Here is a 20528-nt window from a genome sequence, read left to right as displayed (position 1 = left end):
TTGAACTGTTCCAGCCCAGAACGTCGACTGTACTTTCCATAGATGCTGCCTGGGCCTGCTGAGTTCCTCCTGCATTTTGTGTGTCTCACCAGATGTTATTTTATTTTTGCACCATCCTCTGTAAACTCTAGAGACTGTAGTATGAAAATCCCAAGGGATCAGCATTTTCTGAGATACTCAAACCACCTCAACTATCATTCCGCATCCAAAGTCACTAAGATCAAATTTCTTCCCCGTTCTGATGTTCTGTTTGAACAACAACTGAATCTCTTGACTGTGTCTGCATGTTTTTATGCATTGAGTTGGTGCCACATGATTGGCTAATTAGATATCGGCATTAACAAGCTGGTGTACCGAATCAGGTGGCCACTAAATGTATAGCTCGCGAGCTGTTACTTTATTCAACAAGGTCAGGTACATTATGTTCTTCTTCCAATTACAAATCTCACTTTATGGCAAAATATTTACTTTACATTAAGAGTATTTCTATACTTTGACATTGCTTAAAATGAACAGATCCTACATGGTTTGGTGTGGAACCATTCCCAGTAACAACAGATTGTTTCAAATATTCAGAGCAGGCACACAGTGCACAAGTTTTAAAAAACACAGTGCTGACTACGTTATAAATGGAGAAACATTTATATTAATTCGATTTTTTAGAGTGGGAGGGAGGGGGGGGAGAAGAGAGAGAGAGAGAGAGAGAGAGAGAGAGAGAGAGAGAGAGAGAGAGAGAGGGGGGGGGGGGAGGGAGGGAGAGTGAGAGAAAACATCCTGATTGGTCTCTCTTTGTGCTAAAGTAGACCTATCAGTTTTCTCTGTGGGCGGGCTTGACAGTCGACCTCTCTCTCTTTCATTGTCCATCAGTTCAGTTTAATGTCCTGCTGCGCCATGGCAGAGTGTTCCAAAACAAGAAAATATAAAACATACTTCTTGACAGACTATACTAAAGTGTATCCCTGCCTAATAGGGGTAAAAAATAATGACACTGTTGCTCGCTGCACTGTTTGCAACAGTGATTTTCTATGGGGCGTTAAATGACTGTAAAAGACATACTGAGGTGAGTTTAACAGGTGTCATTCATTTATTAGCATAGCTAATGTTATTTAAACTAGCTGGCTAGCTGCTAAGGAGCTACTCTATTGATGTCCTATGTGATGAGGCCAAATTCCCTGTAGACTATGTCACAGGATCCAGCTCATACCGGGCCATCAAGTTTCCGGATGGTACAACAGTGGTTTTCCTCATCAATATTGAGATAGAGGCAGAGTACAGAGAGGGAGTGGAGCAACTACTGGATTGGTGTGAGAAGAACAACCTATGTCTAAACATGGAGAAGGCCAACGAAATCATTGTGGACCTCAGGAAGGTGCAGATGAACCATCCTCTTCTGCAAATACATGATTCCTCCGTAGACAGAGTTAAGTGTAACAAGTTCCTGGGAGTTGGCATCACAGATTACTTCACCTAGTCCCTTAATATCACCTCCTTGAACAAGAAGACACAGCAGCACCTCCGCTTCCTAAGGAGATTGAGGGAAATGAAGCTCCCTCCCATTCCCCCATTTTAACTCAATTTTACAGGAGAAACATTGTGACCATCTTGACAGGTTGCATCTCCATCTGGTATGGATGCAATCAAGCATCCTCTTTAACTTTCTACCATCAGGCAGGAGACTCCAATGCATAAAGACAAGAATGGTCAGGATGGGAACAACTTCTTCCCTCAGGCCACTTAGGCTTCTGAACTCCCTGCCATATCTCAGTCAAAGTGTCACTGGTTAATCTGTTCCATACCTTACAGTATTTAATTTATGCACTTTGGTTTGTTATTTATGTGTGATTCATCTATAGTTTTTACACCTATCTTCATAAGTTATCGTGTTTAACCTTGGGTTTGGAGAAACGTTGTCTCATTTCTATATACATTTTATAGTTATATGTGTTATATACATGTATGTAACTAAATGACTATAAACTTGACTTGACTTGACATTGACATTCTATAACCGAGGCACACACCAAAAACTATTGATTAGTACTGGGTTAGTTGTGAGGTAGAGGCGCAAGATATAAAATTTGGAGAACTCAAGGTAAACTTAGAATCAATTCCAATCAAAGGAAATGAGTTCTTCAGCAAAAATAAAACATGGTCACCAACAACATTAACACAGCAAAAATTCAAAAGTCTCACCTAGAAGGAGAGTACATTTAAGTGTTTCTGAAGCTGTCAGTATTGACTTAACCTTAATTGTAGATGGCTTCTGAAAATGTAAGAATTTAAGCATTTCCTGGAATATGAGAGAAGTCTTCTGTAAATAAAATTAACCATGAATCTTTTTACAAGCAATTATTTGGAATATGGTTACAGAATATTCCTACATGGAAGACAAATATTTCAATTGGATATTACAAAGTGTGATTGAGTCCACCCTATAAGGTTTAATTGTTTATGATCAATAAAATTAATAGGCCTAATGCTAATTGTACTTATTTTTTGTTCTTTTATACTTCTCTTCTAATATTTGTATGCTGTATATCTGTGCACTTCAAATACTACTAATCTCCTTTGGGATCAATAAAGTATCCCTCTATCTATCTCTTAATGTCTGGATCCTGATTTTTCTGACTCACTACACTCACTCATCTCCCACACTTAACTTCTGTGCCCCTATAGGATTGATTGAGCTGCAGGTGAGTTCCACGAGGAAGAGGAGAACACATGTACAGAATAAGCCTGTCTGTAGGCCCTAGGCTGGGGGGATGCCTTGACTACTTTTGACAACCCGTCAAATGATTTTTGTCTAATTATTGTTATATGACTCTGATAACGAAGATGTACAGTACTGAGCAAAATTCTTTGGCACATATATATAGCTAGAGTGCCTAAGACTTCGCACAGTGCTATATTCATCAAAGTGGAGCTGAGTGCAGGTTTGTAAATCTGGTAGGAACAAAGGATGTTGGGAATTGCCAGGGTTGAGCTCCATGGGAGGAGTTTTGTATAGGTGGCAAAGAAGGAATGCCAGGGTGAGGGGTGGCACAGGTGCAGACACACACAGCCCTAAGGCACCAGATAAGGTCATTTGATCCCAAACAATTGGTTTATTGATTATTACAGAATGCCTCTCTGGTGCTTCCTGTTCCCTCCGCTCTCCCTTCCTCTCTTCCCACCCTTGGTCTACAATACAGACCCATATCAGAATCAGGTTTATCATCACTTATGTCATGAAATTTGTTTTTTTTGTGGCAGAACAGTGCAAAACATAAAATTACTACCGTACTGTAATATAAAAACAAAATAAAAAAAATGTTTTACGTTGAACTGTTTTCATCGACTAGAAATTAATTAAGAGTAAAAAGATAAGTGTAAGAAAAAGAAAAGAAATTAACAAAACTTAATGGAGACGTAAGAGCCTGCACATGCTGGAACCTAGAGTAAAAGAATTAATCCCAAACCAAAATGTCAGTTGTCCATTTCCCTCCACAGATACTGCCTGGCCAGCTGAGTTCCTCCAGCAGCTCATATTCATATACAACTTTTGCATACAAAATTATGAGGAGTAAAGATAGGGTAAATGCATGCTGGTTTTTCTACCGAGGTCATGGGTCAAGGGAGAAAGTGAAGTATTTAAAGGGAACATGAAAGAGATCTTCTTTACTCGTAGGGTGGTGAGAGCGTGGATCGAGCTACCAGCGTAAGTGGTGGATGTAGGCTTGATTTCAACAATTAAATGAAATTTGCATAGGTACATGCTTGGCAGGTTCCATGAGGAAGAGGCTACATAGGCTACATGGCAGGTTCCACGAGGAGGGCTATGGTCCTGTGCAGGTCCATGAAACTAGGAGGGGAACTGGTTGGGTCTGTTATCAAGAAAGAAGTGGAGAGCCTTGAAGCTTTCCTGATGGCTGACAGAAGTGTACAAGGACTAGACGTCACTGGTGAAAGTGCAGAGGTCATGGTTGGGGAACAGGAAGCTGTTGAAGTGGGGTAGAGCATGTGAAGTGTCACGGTATGATCAACAAGGAACTTCTGTTCCACACAAAATAAAATTAGAACTGACTTGACTCGAGCATTGCACTATTTGTGAATAGTGCTTGCAATCAGCAAAAAGGCCATTGCATGAACTATTGATTGAAAGTCAGAAGTCTATTATGAGTTTTATTATGCCAACTGAGGAGTTTAGAATGAAGTAATTAAATAGGCCCACAACATAAAGTCCAGAAAATAATTGCCAATGGTGTCAAAACTGACGTTCACAGACAAAATAAATTAATTAATGCTCTCTAAGGAATGAAATTAGCCATCCATACCAGATCTGGTCTCCAAGTACTTTAGAACAAATAATGCAGTTGAAGTGGAACACACACAAAATGCTGGAGGAACTCAGCAGATCAGGCAACATCTCTGGCGAGGAATAAATAGTCAGTGTTACAGGCTGAGACTCTTCATCAGGGCATTATTCCTCTCTATAGAAGCTGCCTGACTTGCTGAGTTCCTCCAGAAATTTGGGTGAGTTGCTCAAGGGTTATAGCATCTCCAAACTCTCTTATGTTTACTTGGCTCAATTGACTAAGCATGCCTCTGAGTTGAGAGGCTGAAATGTCTGCCTTGTCAGTGATGTCCCCACTCCAAAATGAATTAACAGAAAACAAAATAGCCAATGCAGAACTCTCCATTCATAATTCACATCAAGTGCTGGAAATATTTAGCAGCAAGTCAGGCAGTATTTGTGGAGAATGATGAAGAATTAACAACTCAGGTTGAAGGTCTTGCACCAGAACGTGGAAGATTTGGAAGCCAAATGTGTAGTACATTGCAGAGAGGAGTGACAGGCAGAGAGATCAAAGACAAGGTCTTTGTAAGGGTAAAGACCAAGAAAGAAGTGACGCAGATTGTGACGGTATTCACTGATAGAGTGTGGTTAATGCTCGATTGTTGTAGCTGATATGCCTGCGGGAGGGGGGGGGGGGGATTGTAAATATAAGATGATGAATTAGAAAGAGGAAAGGAAACAGTGTTGTTGAGCAGATTTCAAGTTCATAACTCCATAAAAGTGGTTACATATATTGATAAGGTGGTTAAGAGTGCATATAGCATGCTGGCCTTTATTATTTGAGGCACTGTGTTCAAAAGTCACGAAGTTGCAGCTTTATAAAACACTAGTTAGACTGCATCTGGAATATTGCAATCAGTTCTGGTCACCCCATTAGTGAAAGGACGTTGAGGCTTTGCAGAGGGCACGGAAGAGCACTGCCTGGACTGGAGAGCGTGTCATACAAGGTGACGATGGGTTGTTTACTCTGGAGTGGCGGAGGCTGAGGGGAGATCTGATAGAGGTTTAAAAGATTGTGCCAGGCACAGATAGACAGACAACTTTCTTTCCAGAGCTGTAATGTCTGAAGCCAGAGGGCATGCATTGAAGCTGAGAAGGGTTAATTTCAAAGGAGATGTAAGAAGCAAGATTTTTTTTAGCATAGAGAGTGGCGAGTCCCTGGAATGTGCTGCCTAGGGTGGTGGTGGTAGAGCCAGGTACACTAGACTTTCAAGAGACATTTAGACAGGCACATGACTGTGAGGAAAATGAAATATTAATATTCAGGAAAAGGAAATTTGGAAAATGAAACAAATATCATGCAGGTAGAGGGGATTAGTTTAGTTAGCTATTTGATTATTAATTAATCGATTCAGTGTAACTTTATGGGCCAAAGGGTCTGTTCCTGTGCTGTACTGTTCTATGTTCTACGAAACATATCATCGGAAATTTTTGAATTCAATGTTACACCCTGAGGACGGTAGTGTGCTTGACCACATTGATAAGATGTTTGTGCCTATGTTGAGTTTGTTAAACAGTGTGTGAAGACAGATATTCGAGTGAGTGTAATGGAGAATTAAAACGATGGCTCGTGGTCAAACATTGCAGACTGAAAAGAGCAACTTGCACAATGTGCAGGAGGAACTCAGCACGTCAGGCAGCATCAATGGAGGGAAATGAACTGTTGATGTTTTGAGCTGAGATCACTCAATTGGAATTACAACTGCTACTGCTTTATTCAGGTGGCGAAGTCACGATAGTCTCTACCAAAGGAGGTAAAAGGTGTTCCTCCTCTCTGCTAGCCTGCAGGTCATCATGGGCAAGATGTAGCACCTGCTTGGGCCCCAGTCAGGGTCACATGAAACCATAGGAACAGGTGGTGGATGGTCATATGAGCAGATGGTGCATATCACCAGTCCTGGTTGTGCAACCAGTGACAACAGGCAGATAACATCTGAAGAGTAGTGATAATGGCTAGGGTCATCCATCCTGTAAAGACTAATTGCCCAAAAGAAGGCAATGGTTAACCACTTCTGCAAACAAAATTGCCAAGAATAATCATGTTGACAAATCATGATTGTCCTCGTCATATGTGACAGCACATAATGATTGTGGTAACTGGTTTATTCTTGCCACGTGTACCAAGCTTCAATGAAAATCTAGTCTTGCACAGAGATCAGATCATTATACAGATCATTAAGGTGGATCGAGGTAAAGTGCTAAAAATGCAGAATAAAGTGTAGCAGCTGAAGAGAAAGTGCAGTGCAGTTCATTTTACATTCAGTAGCTACATTATTAGGTACCGGTGACCACTGATTGTAGGTTTGTGTCTTCTGATCTATAGCCCAGCAACTTCAAGCTTTGACATGCTGCGTGTTCAAAGATGCTCTTCTGCACATTAATGTTATCATGAATGGTTATTTGAGTTGTTGTCACCTTCCTATTAGCTTGAATCAGTCTGGCCATTCTCCTCTGACCTTTCTGGGTAATGAGGCATTTTGTCCACAGCATGCTGGCCTAGTATTTAGCACAATGCTTTACAGTACCAAAGACACAAGTCCATTCCCTGCAGTTGCCTGTAAGGAGTTTGTACATTATCCCCGTGACTGTGTGAGATTCCTCTGGAGGCTCTGGTTTCCGCCCACAGTCCAAAAATGTACTGGTTGGTAGATTAATTTGTCATTGTAAATTGCCTATGATTGGGCTCGGATTATATCTGAGGATTGCTGGGCAGTGCAGTTTGAAGGGCCTATTCCATACTGTCTGTCAACAAATAAATAAAAACTATATAAAGCTGGATGTTTTTCTTCTTTGTATCATTTACTGTAAACTCTGGAGATCATTGTGCATGAAAATCTCAGGAGACCAACAGTTTCTGAGATAGTCAAACCACCCCGTAACTCACCACCAACTACTCCACAGTCAAAATTACTTAGATCACATTTTTTCCTCATTCTGATGTTTGATCTGAACAACAACTGAGCCTCTTCATCACACCTGCATTGTTTTATGTATTGAGTTGCTGCCACAAGATTGGCTGATTAGCTATTTGCAGTAATGAGCAGGTGGATAGCTGTATCTAATAAAGTGGCCATGGAGTGCATGAGTATTGCTCATGATTTCCAGCATCTGCAGAATCTCTTGTGTGTCTGGATTGAAAAGAGGTGTTCTCCAGTGTATATGATATAATCTGATTTTATTTTTCCCACTGCAGAGGAGACTATCTTGTGCTAAATGGAATAATGCAAAATTCGATATGTAAGTTAATTGCTTTTTCAACGGGGACATCTGGGGTTCCTGGACTGTTTGGGAAGGGAAGAGTTAAAGAGGCAGAGTTGAACAGCCAGCAGCTGTATGTGAAAAAGCTGTGAGAATGGGAAGTGCCAGTAGAAGGGGAAGTGAGGCTGAAAAAGTACAAGGGGAAAGGAGGTGAACGTGTATCTTGCAGTGACCAACTTTGTAGGAAATGTTCAAGGGTGATTCTTTGAATGGGGAAGTTGTGTGGTTTAGGATTAAAGATGAGGACCAGAGGAAACCATTCCTTGCTCTGGGTGAGAGGGGAATGTCAGAATTAAAACATCCCCCTCTCAAGATTGCCACAAAGCATGCTTCACAACAGATAAAAAGAAGAAAAATGTAAGACTGTAGATACTCCATAGGCCACAGAGCATCTGTGGAAAGATTCTGCCTTACCAACTGAAAATCTTCAGCATTTTTTGTTCTTAATTTGGGTTTCCAGCATCAGCGGTTTTGTGCATTTTAAAACAGATAATTGTGAGTTCCAGGAGCCCAAAACACTATTTGCATCTTCAATTACAAAGGTTCCTTTGGTTTTTTGTCCCTGAAAACTACCAATCACAGAACCAGGTTCCAAAATATCAATGGTAGATACATATTCCTGAAGAAAGGATGCCTACCTGTTTCATTGATAATATGAGGCTGAAGCTGAGGTTTGAAGAGGAATTGAATGGAAAAATAATGACACAGGCCAAGGATCATCCTTACAGACTCAATATTCTCTACTTTCTTAGAAGCTTGAGGAAATTTGGCATGTCATCATAGACGCTGATAAACTTCTACAGATGTACAGTGGAAAGCACTCTGACTGGATGCATCACAGACTGGTATGGAAATTCCTATGAACAAGAATGCAGACTACAGAGTGGTGGGCTCAGTTAGTTCCATCATGTGTATGACACTGCCCACCGTTAAGGACATCTACAAGAGACAATTTCTCAGAAAAGTGGCACCCATGGTTAAGGATTCTCCCTCACCCACCACTTGGGCCCTGCCCTTGTCTCAGGTGGCCTCAGGTACAGGGGCCTGAAGATCCACATCTCACGGTTCAAGAACAGTTTCTTCCCTAGTGTCATCAGGTTCTTGAACCAACCTGAAAAGCACTAATTCCACTTTGGACTATACTACCGTCAGCTTGCACTCATGTCATTCTATTTTTGTTTATCTTGGCGTGCAAGTCATGCATAATTTATGTTAATTTATGTAATTTATACATTGTCGTGTTTGTAATGTTCTTTGCTTCTGCTGCAAAAAGCAAGTTTTCATGGCCTTGATATTCTAGGTATTATGCCCATGACAATAAACCAGAACTTGACTTGAACACGAGCCTCACACTGAGCTCATGAGCATCTCTCAAAGGCTGCCAAGAGGTTTCTCTCTTATTTGAACTTAATAGTTTTAGCTGTTAATCAAATAATAATTGCTTTCCACACTTATGATCTTCACATCCACGGACAAACTCCTGTGTGATCTGATATTGGCGAGATTCACCCCCCACTTTGCAGATTGCTGACTCAGAATTCAAAAAGCCTGACTACAGGCTCCTCAGAGTTCCACAGTGTTTATTTCCTTCCTTCGCAGTCTGCAAACTTAAGGGCATAAAGTTTCCTGTCGGTGAACTGCACCAAGCCACATCATTATTGATTTGGATACTAAAACTCTATACGTAATCTTCCATGCACATGACCTTGATGGATAACTTCACTCATTCAATTCTGCACTGATCCTACAATCTACAGGATCCCTTTCAAGGACTCTACAACTCATGTTCTCTGTTTTTTTTTGCATACTTTGTCTTCTTTTGCACATCGGTTGTTTGTCAATCTTTGTTTATACATAGTATTTTTGAGTATTTTTGTAAATTCTATTGCATTTCTTTATTTGTCTGTAAATAAACAGAGAAGATAAAAACACAGAACACTACAGCCCATATGTTCCAACTTTTAAACCTACTCTAAAATCAATCCATATAGACCTCCACCTTTCCATCATCTGTGTGCCTAACAGGTTCTAAAAGGTACCTAAATGTATCTGCCTCTAACACCACCCTTGGCAAGGCATTCCACACACCCACCACTCACTGTGTAAAAAAAATTAATTCTGACATCCTTTATACTTCTCTCCAATCACTTTCAAATTATGCCCCCTTGTATTAGCCACTTCCACTCAGGGAAGAAGACTCTATCTATCAAGTCTAACTATGCCTGTCATCATCCTGTATATCTCTATCAAGTCACCTCTCATCCTCCTTCGCTCCAAAGAGAATATCCCTAGCTGGCTCAGCCTATCCCCATAAGACAGGCTCTTTTTTCCAGGCAGCATCCTGGTGAGTTATCTCCAAAACTTCCATATCCTACAAATCTCAAGGTAGTACAGTGGCATCCGGCTCTTTGGGACACATCCTGAACAGTATATTGTACCCCAGTTAAGCGGCTGCCCCAAACAGCCGAAGTTTAATGGAATTAGTTAAAGAGATATAAAAGAGACAAATTATCAATCAACTGTGTAACTATTTATGTACAGTATTTAAATGAAACACAGCTCAAGTTGGACCAATACCTCTACAGTACTATAAATCTGTGTAATAGTTCCTAACAGCTATTGATAGAGGAATTAAATGACCATAAATGAACAAATGAGTCTGACACATAGTGTAGATAATGGACTACCTTCATACAATACTTACGACGATTGCAACCTCCAAATCTTCTGTTTCACTCTAACATTCAAGATGACCGTCAATACCTTGAAATTCTTCATAGTTGAAGTAGTAGGACCATTTCATTTTCACTCCTGGCCAGTTCTGAACACAAGCACATGCAACTGCCACTATTTAAAAACTGTTCACTCTAAGTATGGTGCAGAGTTTAATGGCCACACAGTGTATCCAACCAACACTAGTTAGAAACTTTTCAGCAACAATCTCCTGTCCCAATTAAACAGCATTGTGTCCCAAATATGTGGAATAGTGTCCCAAATAAGCGGCATAGAGTCCCAAATAAGCAGCACCCTGATTAACTGATGGCCCAGTTAACCCGGAATCCACTGTGTATAGTAACATAGATGTACTTTGATTATAAATGTTAATTTGGCTTTGATTTCTGTATGATGTGATTCATTGACTTCAATTACTTTTTGGCCTCTTTAATCTTCTGTCTCGTATCTAGCACGTAATTCTCAGAAGCTGGTCAAGATAAGCAAACTATCTGAATTGACAGTCTCATAGGACAACATTTTGATTCCAATGCCAAGTACTACATAAATGTGTGCCAATGTTCATAACATAATGTTCAAGAATCATGTAGGCTCTTAAATAAAAGTAAATAAACCAGGCAACTACTTACTGCTCTGTAACCAGAAAATAGTCATTTAAAATAATTGGCAAATGAACTAGATTAGCCATGAGGAAAAAGCATTTACGTAGCAAGTTGTTTTGTTCTGGAATGTGCTGTCAAGAGTGTTGGGAGTAGATTCGATAATAACTTTCATAAGAAAGCTGATTAAATATTGAATTAAGGAGCACTAATGTCAGAGTGCCATGGACCCCAGGTTGGGAACCCCTGATAAGGGGACTTACTCTGTGCAGTTTAATTCTATAATTCTTCATCAACTGTGTGGGACATGTCAATCCAGTTAATGCTTGGCATTATAATTTTGAAAACCAGAACTACAAAACTGTTAAGAATGCAGTAAAACGTCAATGTGACAAAGCCAAAATATTTTCTTGCACATATTATACAGTATATTAGCTGAAAAAGCTGCAGATGTTATGTTACGTATCTGAGACATGTTTCAAAAGACCTTGGGAAAAGTGTTCACAAATAGTTATTCCTGTTTTTCTAAGTCAATAGTTGCTTTGATTTTAATGGTGTTTATGATGTTTGCTCTTCGCTTATCTGGTCAAGTAGAGTTTAAGTGGTTTGGCATGGACTAGATGGGACAAAGGGCCTGTTGCTGCTCTGTACTTCTCTATGCATATGTTTGTGATTACATCATAAAAGTAAACTGGGAAGATAATGAAATTTTACTTGATAGTTTGCAGATGAAGAACATCACCCTTCTTTAGATATATTGTCTGGGTTTACTCTCGGGTGTCTCAGAGTCCATAATACCTTTCTAAATGCACATGCCATACAAAAGACAATCTATAACTTGGAGTCTGGGGAACAAATGGCGAGAAGTTATCAGAAGGCCAGAAAGCAAAATGTTCAAGGAAATAGATATTTATTCAGCTGGAGTACACTAAGTTCCAGAGGAACTTCTTCACTCAGGGTGGTGAGAGAGTGGAACCAGCAGAAGTGATGGATGTAGGTTTGATTTCAACATTTAAGAGAAATTTGGATAGTGCATGGATGGAAGGGGCATGAAAGGCTATGGTCTGGGTGTCCATCTATAGGATTTGGCAGAACAACAGTTCAGAATGGACTAGATGGGCCAAAGGGTATGTTTCTGTGCTGTAGTGTTCTATGACTAAGTAGCAATGTTCCTCTAGAATCAGTGCTGGGACAATATGATTTCAATGGGGATGACTGGCTTCCAAATGTGCTGTAATTATTCCATGAATCATGATTGATTAAACTAATAGAATCCTACAGCATAGAAAGAGGTCATCGGGCCTCTTGTACCTATTTCAAAGACTCATTAGATGATACATAATCCATCCTTAGTGTTGTTGCACTACAATTACTTCTATGTTCAACTCCCTTCTGAAAGTTACCACTGGACGTCCTTCCATTATCCATTCAAGTATCCAAGATTAAAACACCCATAGAAATAAGCCTCATCTCCTCAAGAGTTTCTGGTAACAAAGCCTACACTAGACGAAAAAGACATTGCTTGTGTTGAAAAAATTATGACCACCTGCAAGTCTAATATTCCATCTCTACAATTACAAGGAGGTAGTGACTGAACTACCATAAATTGTGGAGAATCCAATTTAGGGACTTAATAAATCAGGATAAGAGATGAGAACTAATTTCTCTGAAGCAGTATTAGTTGACATTGATTGTAATAACATCGATAATAGTTAGTAACACAATATTTTTTCTCTGCATCCATCCAGTGTTTGAAGTATTTCTGATTAATGACCAGAGGAACTAGATTTCCTGCATAATCAAGAAGAAAAAAATTAAAAATTTTGAGCAGCTCCCTCCAGAAAGTTTGACTTAATCTTCCAAATCTAAAATCCATAGCAAATAGCTAGCATCTGATAAATTCAATTAAAAATCCCAAACAAACATCTTAACCCAGACAATGGAAATCGCTACTGCAAGGCCGAGATAAGGTAAATACCATTCTAAGGCAGATGACAAAATTTGCATCTTGCTGTCTGTTGAATGTTAAATTTAGTTTAACTCGTGTTAAGAATTATGACAGGGGATTGAGATGAGACATCAGTTTGTCCATCTGACCATGTGGTTTGGTTGAACACTACATATTCTAAGTATCTATCTAAGAATTTAACTCTTGATTGAGTTATTTCAGCACTTTGTACCACAAGATTCAGTTTGTTTCAATCTTCTCACATATTCTCTCTCTCTCTCTCACAACTTCTTCATTACCACATTGACGCAAAATGCAGCTTAAAACCTATTTCAAGTTCTTTTTAAAACTTTCTGCAATAATAAATGAAGGTTGATGGAAGAGGAACAGTACATCTTTCAGTAACTCACGTCATCATACATAATTGAAAGCATAATTTTTTCTGTAACTCAACAACCCTTTATGCTAAATAGAACCTACTCCCTAGATATCAGCTTCTGCTTAACTTGTACTTCTGCAGAGTTGCCCTATGCCAGCAAACTTCATCAATAAATCCATCTCATCTTTATTCCCTTGTATATTAGTTCTGGCTTTGTCTTCAGACTGGACAGCACAACTACTCTTTGTAGTGGTGAAGGCCATTTTTTACCAGCTATTTGGGTAAAGTTCCCCTTGAATTCCCTACTAGATTTATTAGTATCTTTGTATTGCTATTTTTCTCATTATTTTTATTAGAATGTAGTTCACCAGAATCAATAAAGACTTGCTTCCACTCCAGTTGTGCCCTTTGATGTGACCACCTTAAATATTTTATATATTGTCTTGATCACTTTCATATGTCAAGCCACCTTAGAACATCAAACTGTAAAGGCCTACTGGCCCACAATGTTATGCAAACTTCTAAACTGCTCTTAAGATCAATCTATCCCTTCCCTCCCATATAACCCTCTATTTTCTGTCCACTTTATCTATGTCCCTTATCACCTTGTACACCTTCACCAAGTCACCTCCTTTCCTCCTTCATTCCAAAGGGACAAGCCCTAGATCGCTAAACCTTTCCTCATAAAACATGCTCTCTCATGCATGCAACATTCTTCCTTAAGGTTCCCTTGTCAATTCCTTTAATAAACAAAGATCTTTATCAATTTGCCCACTTTTGTTGGAAAGAGAATGGCCAATTGTGTTTGGTATAGAATAAGCTATCAGTGCAAATGTGTAATTTGTCTCAATGTGCGCTGGCAGTGTCAACTCAGGTATGGAGGAAACACAGACTCCAACGTAGAAGCAGTGACCCTAGTTTATTCATAAGAACTCCAACAGAACATTAGTGGCTTGGCCCCTCATTCTCAAAACTAGGGCCCCATACTTAGCTCTAATCCGGCTACTCAAATAATATAAGTAACATAGAATCCTTGAGCCTATCAAAATAAACTTAACAAATTTAAGCAGAAAGCACCAGGAGACCACAATACAAAGAGCGACCTGCTCGAGAAAAAAAACACAAGGAACTCTAAACAATTAACGACTCTCATTACACAACAATTAACCAATCCAGACAACACAGAGAATGCTGGAGGAACTCAGCAGGCCAGGCAGCGTCTACGGAAAGGAGTACAGTCGATATCTCAGGCTGAAATCCTTCATCAGGAGTGGGAAAAAAGATGAGATGCCAGAGTAGGAAAGTGGGGGGGGGGGGGGAAAGAAACAACAAGCTGATAGGTGAAACCGGGGGGGGGCGGTGGGGGGGTAGGTGGGTGAAGTAAAGAGCTAGGAATTTGATTGTTGAAAGAGATGCAGGGCTGGAGAAGAGGGAATCTGAAATGAGCGGATAGAAGGCTATAAAAGAAAGAAAAGGGGGAGGAGCACCTGAGGGAGGTGACAGGCAGATAAGAAGATAAGGTGAGAGAGGGAAATGGGAATGAGGAATGACGAAGGGGGGAGGGAGCATTACCAGAAGTTCAAGAAATCGATGTTCATGCCATCTGATTGGAGGCTACCCACGTGGAATATACCCAACCTGACTGTGGCCTTATTGCAACAGTAGAGGAGGCCATGGTCTGACATGTCGGAATGGGAAAGGGGAGTAGAATTAAAATGAGTGGCCACTGAGAGATCCTGCTTTTTCTGGCGGATGGAGCGTAGAAGCTCGATGAAGCAATCGCCCAATCTGTGTTGGGTCTCACTGATTTATAGGAGGCCACACCGAGAGCACCGGATACAGGTTGGAGTAACAACACTTTATATTCTGTCTGGGTAGCCTCCAACCTGACAGCATGAACATCAATTTCTCGAACTTCTACTAATGCCCCCCCCCCCCACCACCACTTCACCATTCCCTTTTCACTCTCTTACCTTATCTCCTTATCTGACTATCATTTCTCACTGCTGCTCTTCCCCCTTCTCTTTCTTCCATGGCCTTCTGTTCTTTCCTATCAGATACACCCTGCTCCAGCCCTGTATCTCTTTCACCAAACAACTTCTCAGTTCTTTACGTCACCCCTCACAACCCTCCCAAGTTTCACCTATCACCTTGTGGTTCTTCGTCCTCTCCCCCATTTTCTTACTCTGGCTCCTCATCTTTTTTCCCCAGTCTTGATGAAGGGTCTCGGCCCAAAATGTTGACTGCACTCTTTTCCGTAGGTGCTGCCCAGCCTAGTGAGTTCATCCAGCATTCTGTGTGTGTTGTTTGGATTTCCAGCATCTGCAGGTTCTCTGTTGTTTGTAACCAATTCAGGTACTCTGAAAACCTTGGAGCCCAAAGCTCTCCAACTCCCCACACAACTCTGAAGAGCTCATTACTTTTACATCTTTCTTAATACTTTAACAACCTTATGAAACAGGGTTCACACTGTGGTACAGGGATGCCACGATGCTGACATTTCCCAACCTCGTAACTCCAGTGGTGTGCACTTGGAAGTGACCTCCTTAAATATATTACATCCTGTTTTTGTCGCCCTCAGAAGTCAAACCACTTTATTTGTTTGCCATCTCAATCTTTTTAATAATCACAAAGACCTTTTCTTTTTTTTAAGTAAATCCTTCTTTTTTGTTGGAGAGAGGATGGCCAATTGATCTGCATGGAATAACTTATCAGTGCAAGTGTGATCTTCTGCATGCATCCCTCACATAATGAGGCTCACTGTGCACTGCGACCAAGCTATCATGCAGATGTACCACAACCTCATAACTACAACGAGAACTACATGTGACTAACTGCAGTGCTTCAATAATCATTCCAATGGAGTTATTACACGCAAGCACAAAATCCAACCATATCTAGAACAGACCATTAAAATAACGTAAGAAATAGAAGGCATCCAGGACATTATACAGAAAGGTGCAGGGAAAAGGCCAAAAACATCATGAAGGATTCCACCCATCCTGCTCATGGACTGTTTATCCCACTCCCATCAGGGAGGAGGCTCTGTAGCATCCACACTAGGACCATCAGACTCAAAAATAATTATTTTTCCCCAAGCAGTGCTGATCAACACTTGAACCCATTAACCCCCAGCCCTCCACACCCCACACCAACACCACTTTATCATTTTTCATCAGAGTCATTTTATATACAAACACCCCTGTGCCTAGCATCACTTTATGGACATACAACCAATCTACATACTGAAGCTGTTTTATATATTTATTGTGATTTTTAAAATTATTATCAGGATCATAATGTTTAGTATTACCAAATTTGTTGCTTTTTTGGCAGCAGTACAATGTAAAAAAAATAAAAAAATGCCTGGAAAAGAAATATTAAAGGTTACATTGAGATTGGGGGAAGACATCAGTGAAGCAATTCATTACAAAGAGTCATATGGCACAAAAACAAGCTCTTCAGTCCACTGTCAAGTCAAAGTTGATCTATTATCAAAGTACATACATGTCACCATAGACAACCCTGAGATTCCTTTTCTCTGTGACGTGCCAACTATTGGATACTGATCTAGACAAATTCCAGTTTCAAGCAATTGACCTGTAATTTCACAGTGATTCAAGAGTTCTTCCTAAATGTTGTCTGCTCCACCTGTCAGGCAACACACACACAAAACGCTGGAGGAACTCAGCAAGCCAGGCAGCATCTATGGAAAAAAGTACAGTCGATGCTTCCGACCGAGACCCTTCAGCAGGACCTGTTATGCAGTGTGTACCTGACTTCGACTACTCTCAGAGTAAAACAAAATCTTCCACAAATGCCTTCTAAACCCCTGATGCCCCGTTTCATACTCTATCATCATCATTATGGGCCGTGTCGTATGACATGGGTGATTGTGATCCCATGACCATGATTGTTCCTGCCAAATTTTTCTACTGAAGTAGTTTGCCATTGCCTTCTTTTGGGCAGTGTCTATAGAAAACGGGTGACCCCAGCCATTATCAATACTCTTCAGAGATTGTCTGTCTGGTGTCAGTGGCCACATAACCAGGACTGGCCATATGCATCAACTGCCTATATGACCACCCACCGCTATGTGGCTTCAGGTGACCCTGGTGGGATCTGGCGGGGGAGCGAAGCAGGTGGTACACTTTGCCCATGGGTGACCTGCAAGCTAGCAGAGGGAAGAAGTGCCTTACACCTCCTTTGGTAGACCTTACACCTCCAACTCGCCACCCAATAGTTATTCTCTATACTAAAAGGAAACATTTCTCAATATCTACCCTTTCTGTGTCTCCTATATCTTTTATTCTTCCAGCACAAAGGAAAGCAAACCCAGCCTATCTTATCTCTGTTGGTAGCTCACAGTGGCACTGTGAAATCCATCAAGCTTCTTCCCTGGTATAAATGCAGAGATTTGATCTCTGACTATCCTAACAGAAGTTACTAAAAACAGAAGAATCATTTCTCCAGGGAAAAAATGTCAAATACTAGAGGGCATCCATGTACAGTTGAGAGGTTAAAAGTTTAAAGGGTTAAGTATTGTTTTTACACTGTTGGAGGTGGCAGAAACGATAGGGGCGTTGAAGAGGCTTTTAGAGAGGACCAAGATTATGCAGGGAAGGCAGAGATATGGATAATGCGCAGGTAGAAGACAATTAGTTTAATTTTACATCCTATTGGGTACAGAAAGCAGTCCGAAGGTGCCGTTCCTGTACTACTCTCACCGAGAGGCCTGTCAGCTTAGCACGTGGGGTACAATGTCCAGCAAACTCTAACTTTCCTTACAAGTATTGTATCTGGCTGTGTAAACATTTCATCGGAAAGACAGTGAAGCATCGCTTCTGGTTCCATACCTTTAGCTTCTGCACGGTTTTATTTTCCTCGGGCTGTCGGTTCCACACAGTGATGCCTCCCTTACTGTACTGAACCGTCCAGCCTTCGTGACGCTCGCACTGCTCCCTGAACGAAGTGAAATGCGCATCGTCGGGGACCTGGACGATCTCTCCCCGGGACATCCTGCAACGAGAAACCGGGGAGCAACCTTCAGTTAAGAGTGCTTGCAGTGAAATGCACGCACACACACATACACACACACACACACACACACACACACACACACATGCACCTAATCCCCACCTTCCGGCACACCAACCCTGCTAGGTAACCGGATCTCTGATTTCAAATCTTTCACCACCGTCTATCACCTTGCCCACTTTTTAGTTTTAGCGTTCCCTCTCTCGCCCGATCCTACGCCGGCAGCGCCTGTGAAGCGGCATTGGCTTTCGGTTTGGCGGGCCGGGGAGGATGAGGTCCTGGATACAGAGATGCAAAATCTCCCACTAGAAGCGGGGAGGCGGAAACTGACCAGGCGCCGGTTGAAACCGAACCGAACAGTTAAAGTCCCGTAGGATGCGAACGGAAGCTTCTAACCTCCTCGACTCTGCATCAAACAGTCCCAGCCGAGGGCAGCCTACCCTGCAACTCGAAACACAGAAGGGGCGGAGGGTTCGCACACACATACAAACCTATTAGGTTTGTCCAAACTCGCCCCGAATATTAACGCGACGCTTTCAGACCGTGCGAAGCTGAGCCAATGTCGAAGAGCTTCCCACTGTCTCAGGGAGTGAATGGCTCTCACTAGAGTTTTTTTTTTCTCTCGCTCACTCGTCCGTTTCTGCCGCTGAATTCACAGGGAAAGTCCGGAAATGCAGCTGATTTATCAAGTCTTTTTTTCCAGGGTAATTTTCTCCGTTTACAGCAGGAAGGATTTTTTTTAAACGGAGTTCTCACTACATTAGCTGACTGGCCATGGAAGTCTCATCCTTGCGTAGGGCAATATTGCAGGAACAGTCGATGGTCATATGGTATATATGTTGTCATATTGCAGAGGGTAGAATTCTTGTTCAAAAGTTCCCGCAGAAAACAGCTGACAGTGCTCAATCAGACACAGAATTAAAAAAAATACACCTGATAAACTAGAAAGCATAGAAAAACAGCAAATTTTGAAAATCTTAAACATAAATAGATAGTTTTAGAAGCTCTCAGCAGACCAGGCAGAATCTCTGGCGAGAGACACCGAGTTAATCTTTCAGGTCATTGAAAACTGGTGAATACTTCCAGCATTTTTAGAGAACCCCACAAGAAATGCTGAAGAAGGTCAGCAGGTCAGGCAATTATACTACAGTTAGTAATAAACAGCTTTGGGCTGAGACCCTTCATCACAACTCAGACATTTTTTTTTCATATATTGCAGATGACTAGTTAACCACTAAGGCATTGCGCTCTGTCAGGGTCTGTCAGCCAAGGTTCATTAATGTGTGAGGAAGTTGTGGATTCAAGCCCCAGTCAAGAGATAGAGGCACAAATTTGCAGATGTACCACTGGAGACTACACATCTCTGTCAGATGTCAACTCCATCTGCTTTCATGGAAGATTGCAAAATGCTGCCTGAACATAAATGAGGTGAATTCTCTATGCCCAGAGCTAATGTTGATTCATTAGCCAATGGGTTCGATTGTCCTCTGCCCAGTTTACAGGTGGCCTGACTTCCTTCAAAGTTCAAAGTAAATTTATTATCAAAGTACCTATACCATATACAACCCCGAGATTCCCTTTCTTGCAGGCAGCCACGGGATAATAAATAAATACAACAGAATTGCAGCACTGAACAAGTAAGGTCTTTATTCTTTGGAGCGTAGAAGGTTGATGGGGGACTTGATAAGAGGTATTTAAAATGATGAGCAGGATTGATAGAGTTGACGTGGATAGGCTTTTTCCATTGAGAGTAGGGGAGATTCAAACAAGAGGACATGAGTTGAGAGTTAAGGGGCAAAAGTTTAGGGGTAACACGAGAGGGAATGTCTTTACTCAGACAGTGGCAGCTGTGTGGAACGAGCTTCCAGTAGAAGTGGTAGAGGCAGGTTCAATATTGTCATTTAGGGTAAAATTGGACAGGTATATGGACAGGAAAGGAATGGAGGGTTATGGTCTGATTGCAGGTAGGTGGGACTAGGTGAGAGTAAGCGTTCGGCATGGACTAGAAGGGCCCAGATGGCCTGTTTCCGTGCTCTAATTGTTATATGGTTATAATTGATGAAAAGCCATATACAGTAGAACAAAACATAACATAACAGGCTCTGGAGTTCGTTCGAAGCTGAGGCAAGTGAAACCATCTGCACCCATCCAGGGGCCCGATGGTTGTAGGGCAATAACTGTTTCTGAACCTGATGGGGCTCAATGTTCCTGGATCTTCTGCTCTGTAGCAGTAGCGCG

The 20528-nt window shown here is 41.2% G+C and overlaps 1 protein-coding gene across 1 annotated transcript in view; it reads right to left on the bottom strand.

Moving 5' to 3' along the window:
* Positions 1 to 18726, bottom strand: part of stard15 (StAR-related lipid transfer (START) domain containing 15) — a 154572-nt gene extending 135846 nt beyond the window's left edge. Inside the window, exons 1-2 of the mRNA XM_059989870.1 lie at positions 18687 to 18726; positions 18110 to 18272 (exon numbers count right to left, since the gene is read on the bottom strand). Of these exons, the coding sequence (XP_059845853.1) occupies positions 18110 to 18271 (162 nt within the window). The 5' untranslated portion in view covers position 18272; positions 18687 to 18726. The remainder of the gene's footprint in view (positions 1 to 18109; positions 18273 to 18686) is intronic.
* Between the last annotated feature and the right edge of the window lie 1802 nt (positions 18727 to 20528).

The sequence above is a fragment of the Hypanus sabinus genome, chromosome 15 (genome assembly GCF_030144855.1).
Source record: "Hypanus sabinus isolate sHypSab1 chromosome 15, sHypSab1.hap1, whole genome shotgun sequence".
Classification (NCBI taxonomy): domain Eukaryota; kingdom Metazoa; phylum Chordata; class Chondrichthyes; order Myliobatiformes; family Dasyatidae; genus Hypanus; species Hypanus sabinus.
Note: the sequence above shows the minus strand (reverse complement) of the source record. Positions and strands in the feature narration are given on the sequence as shown.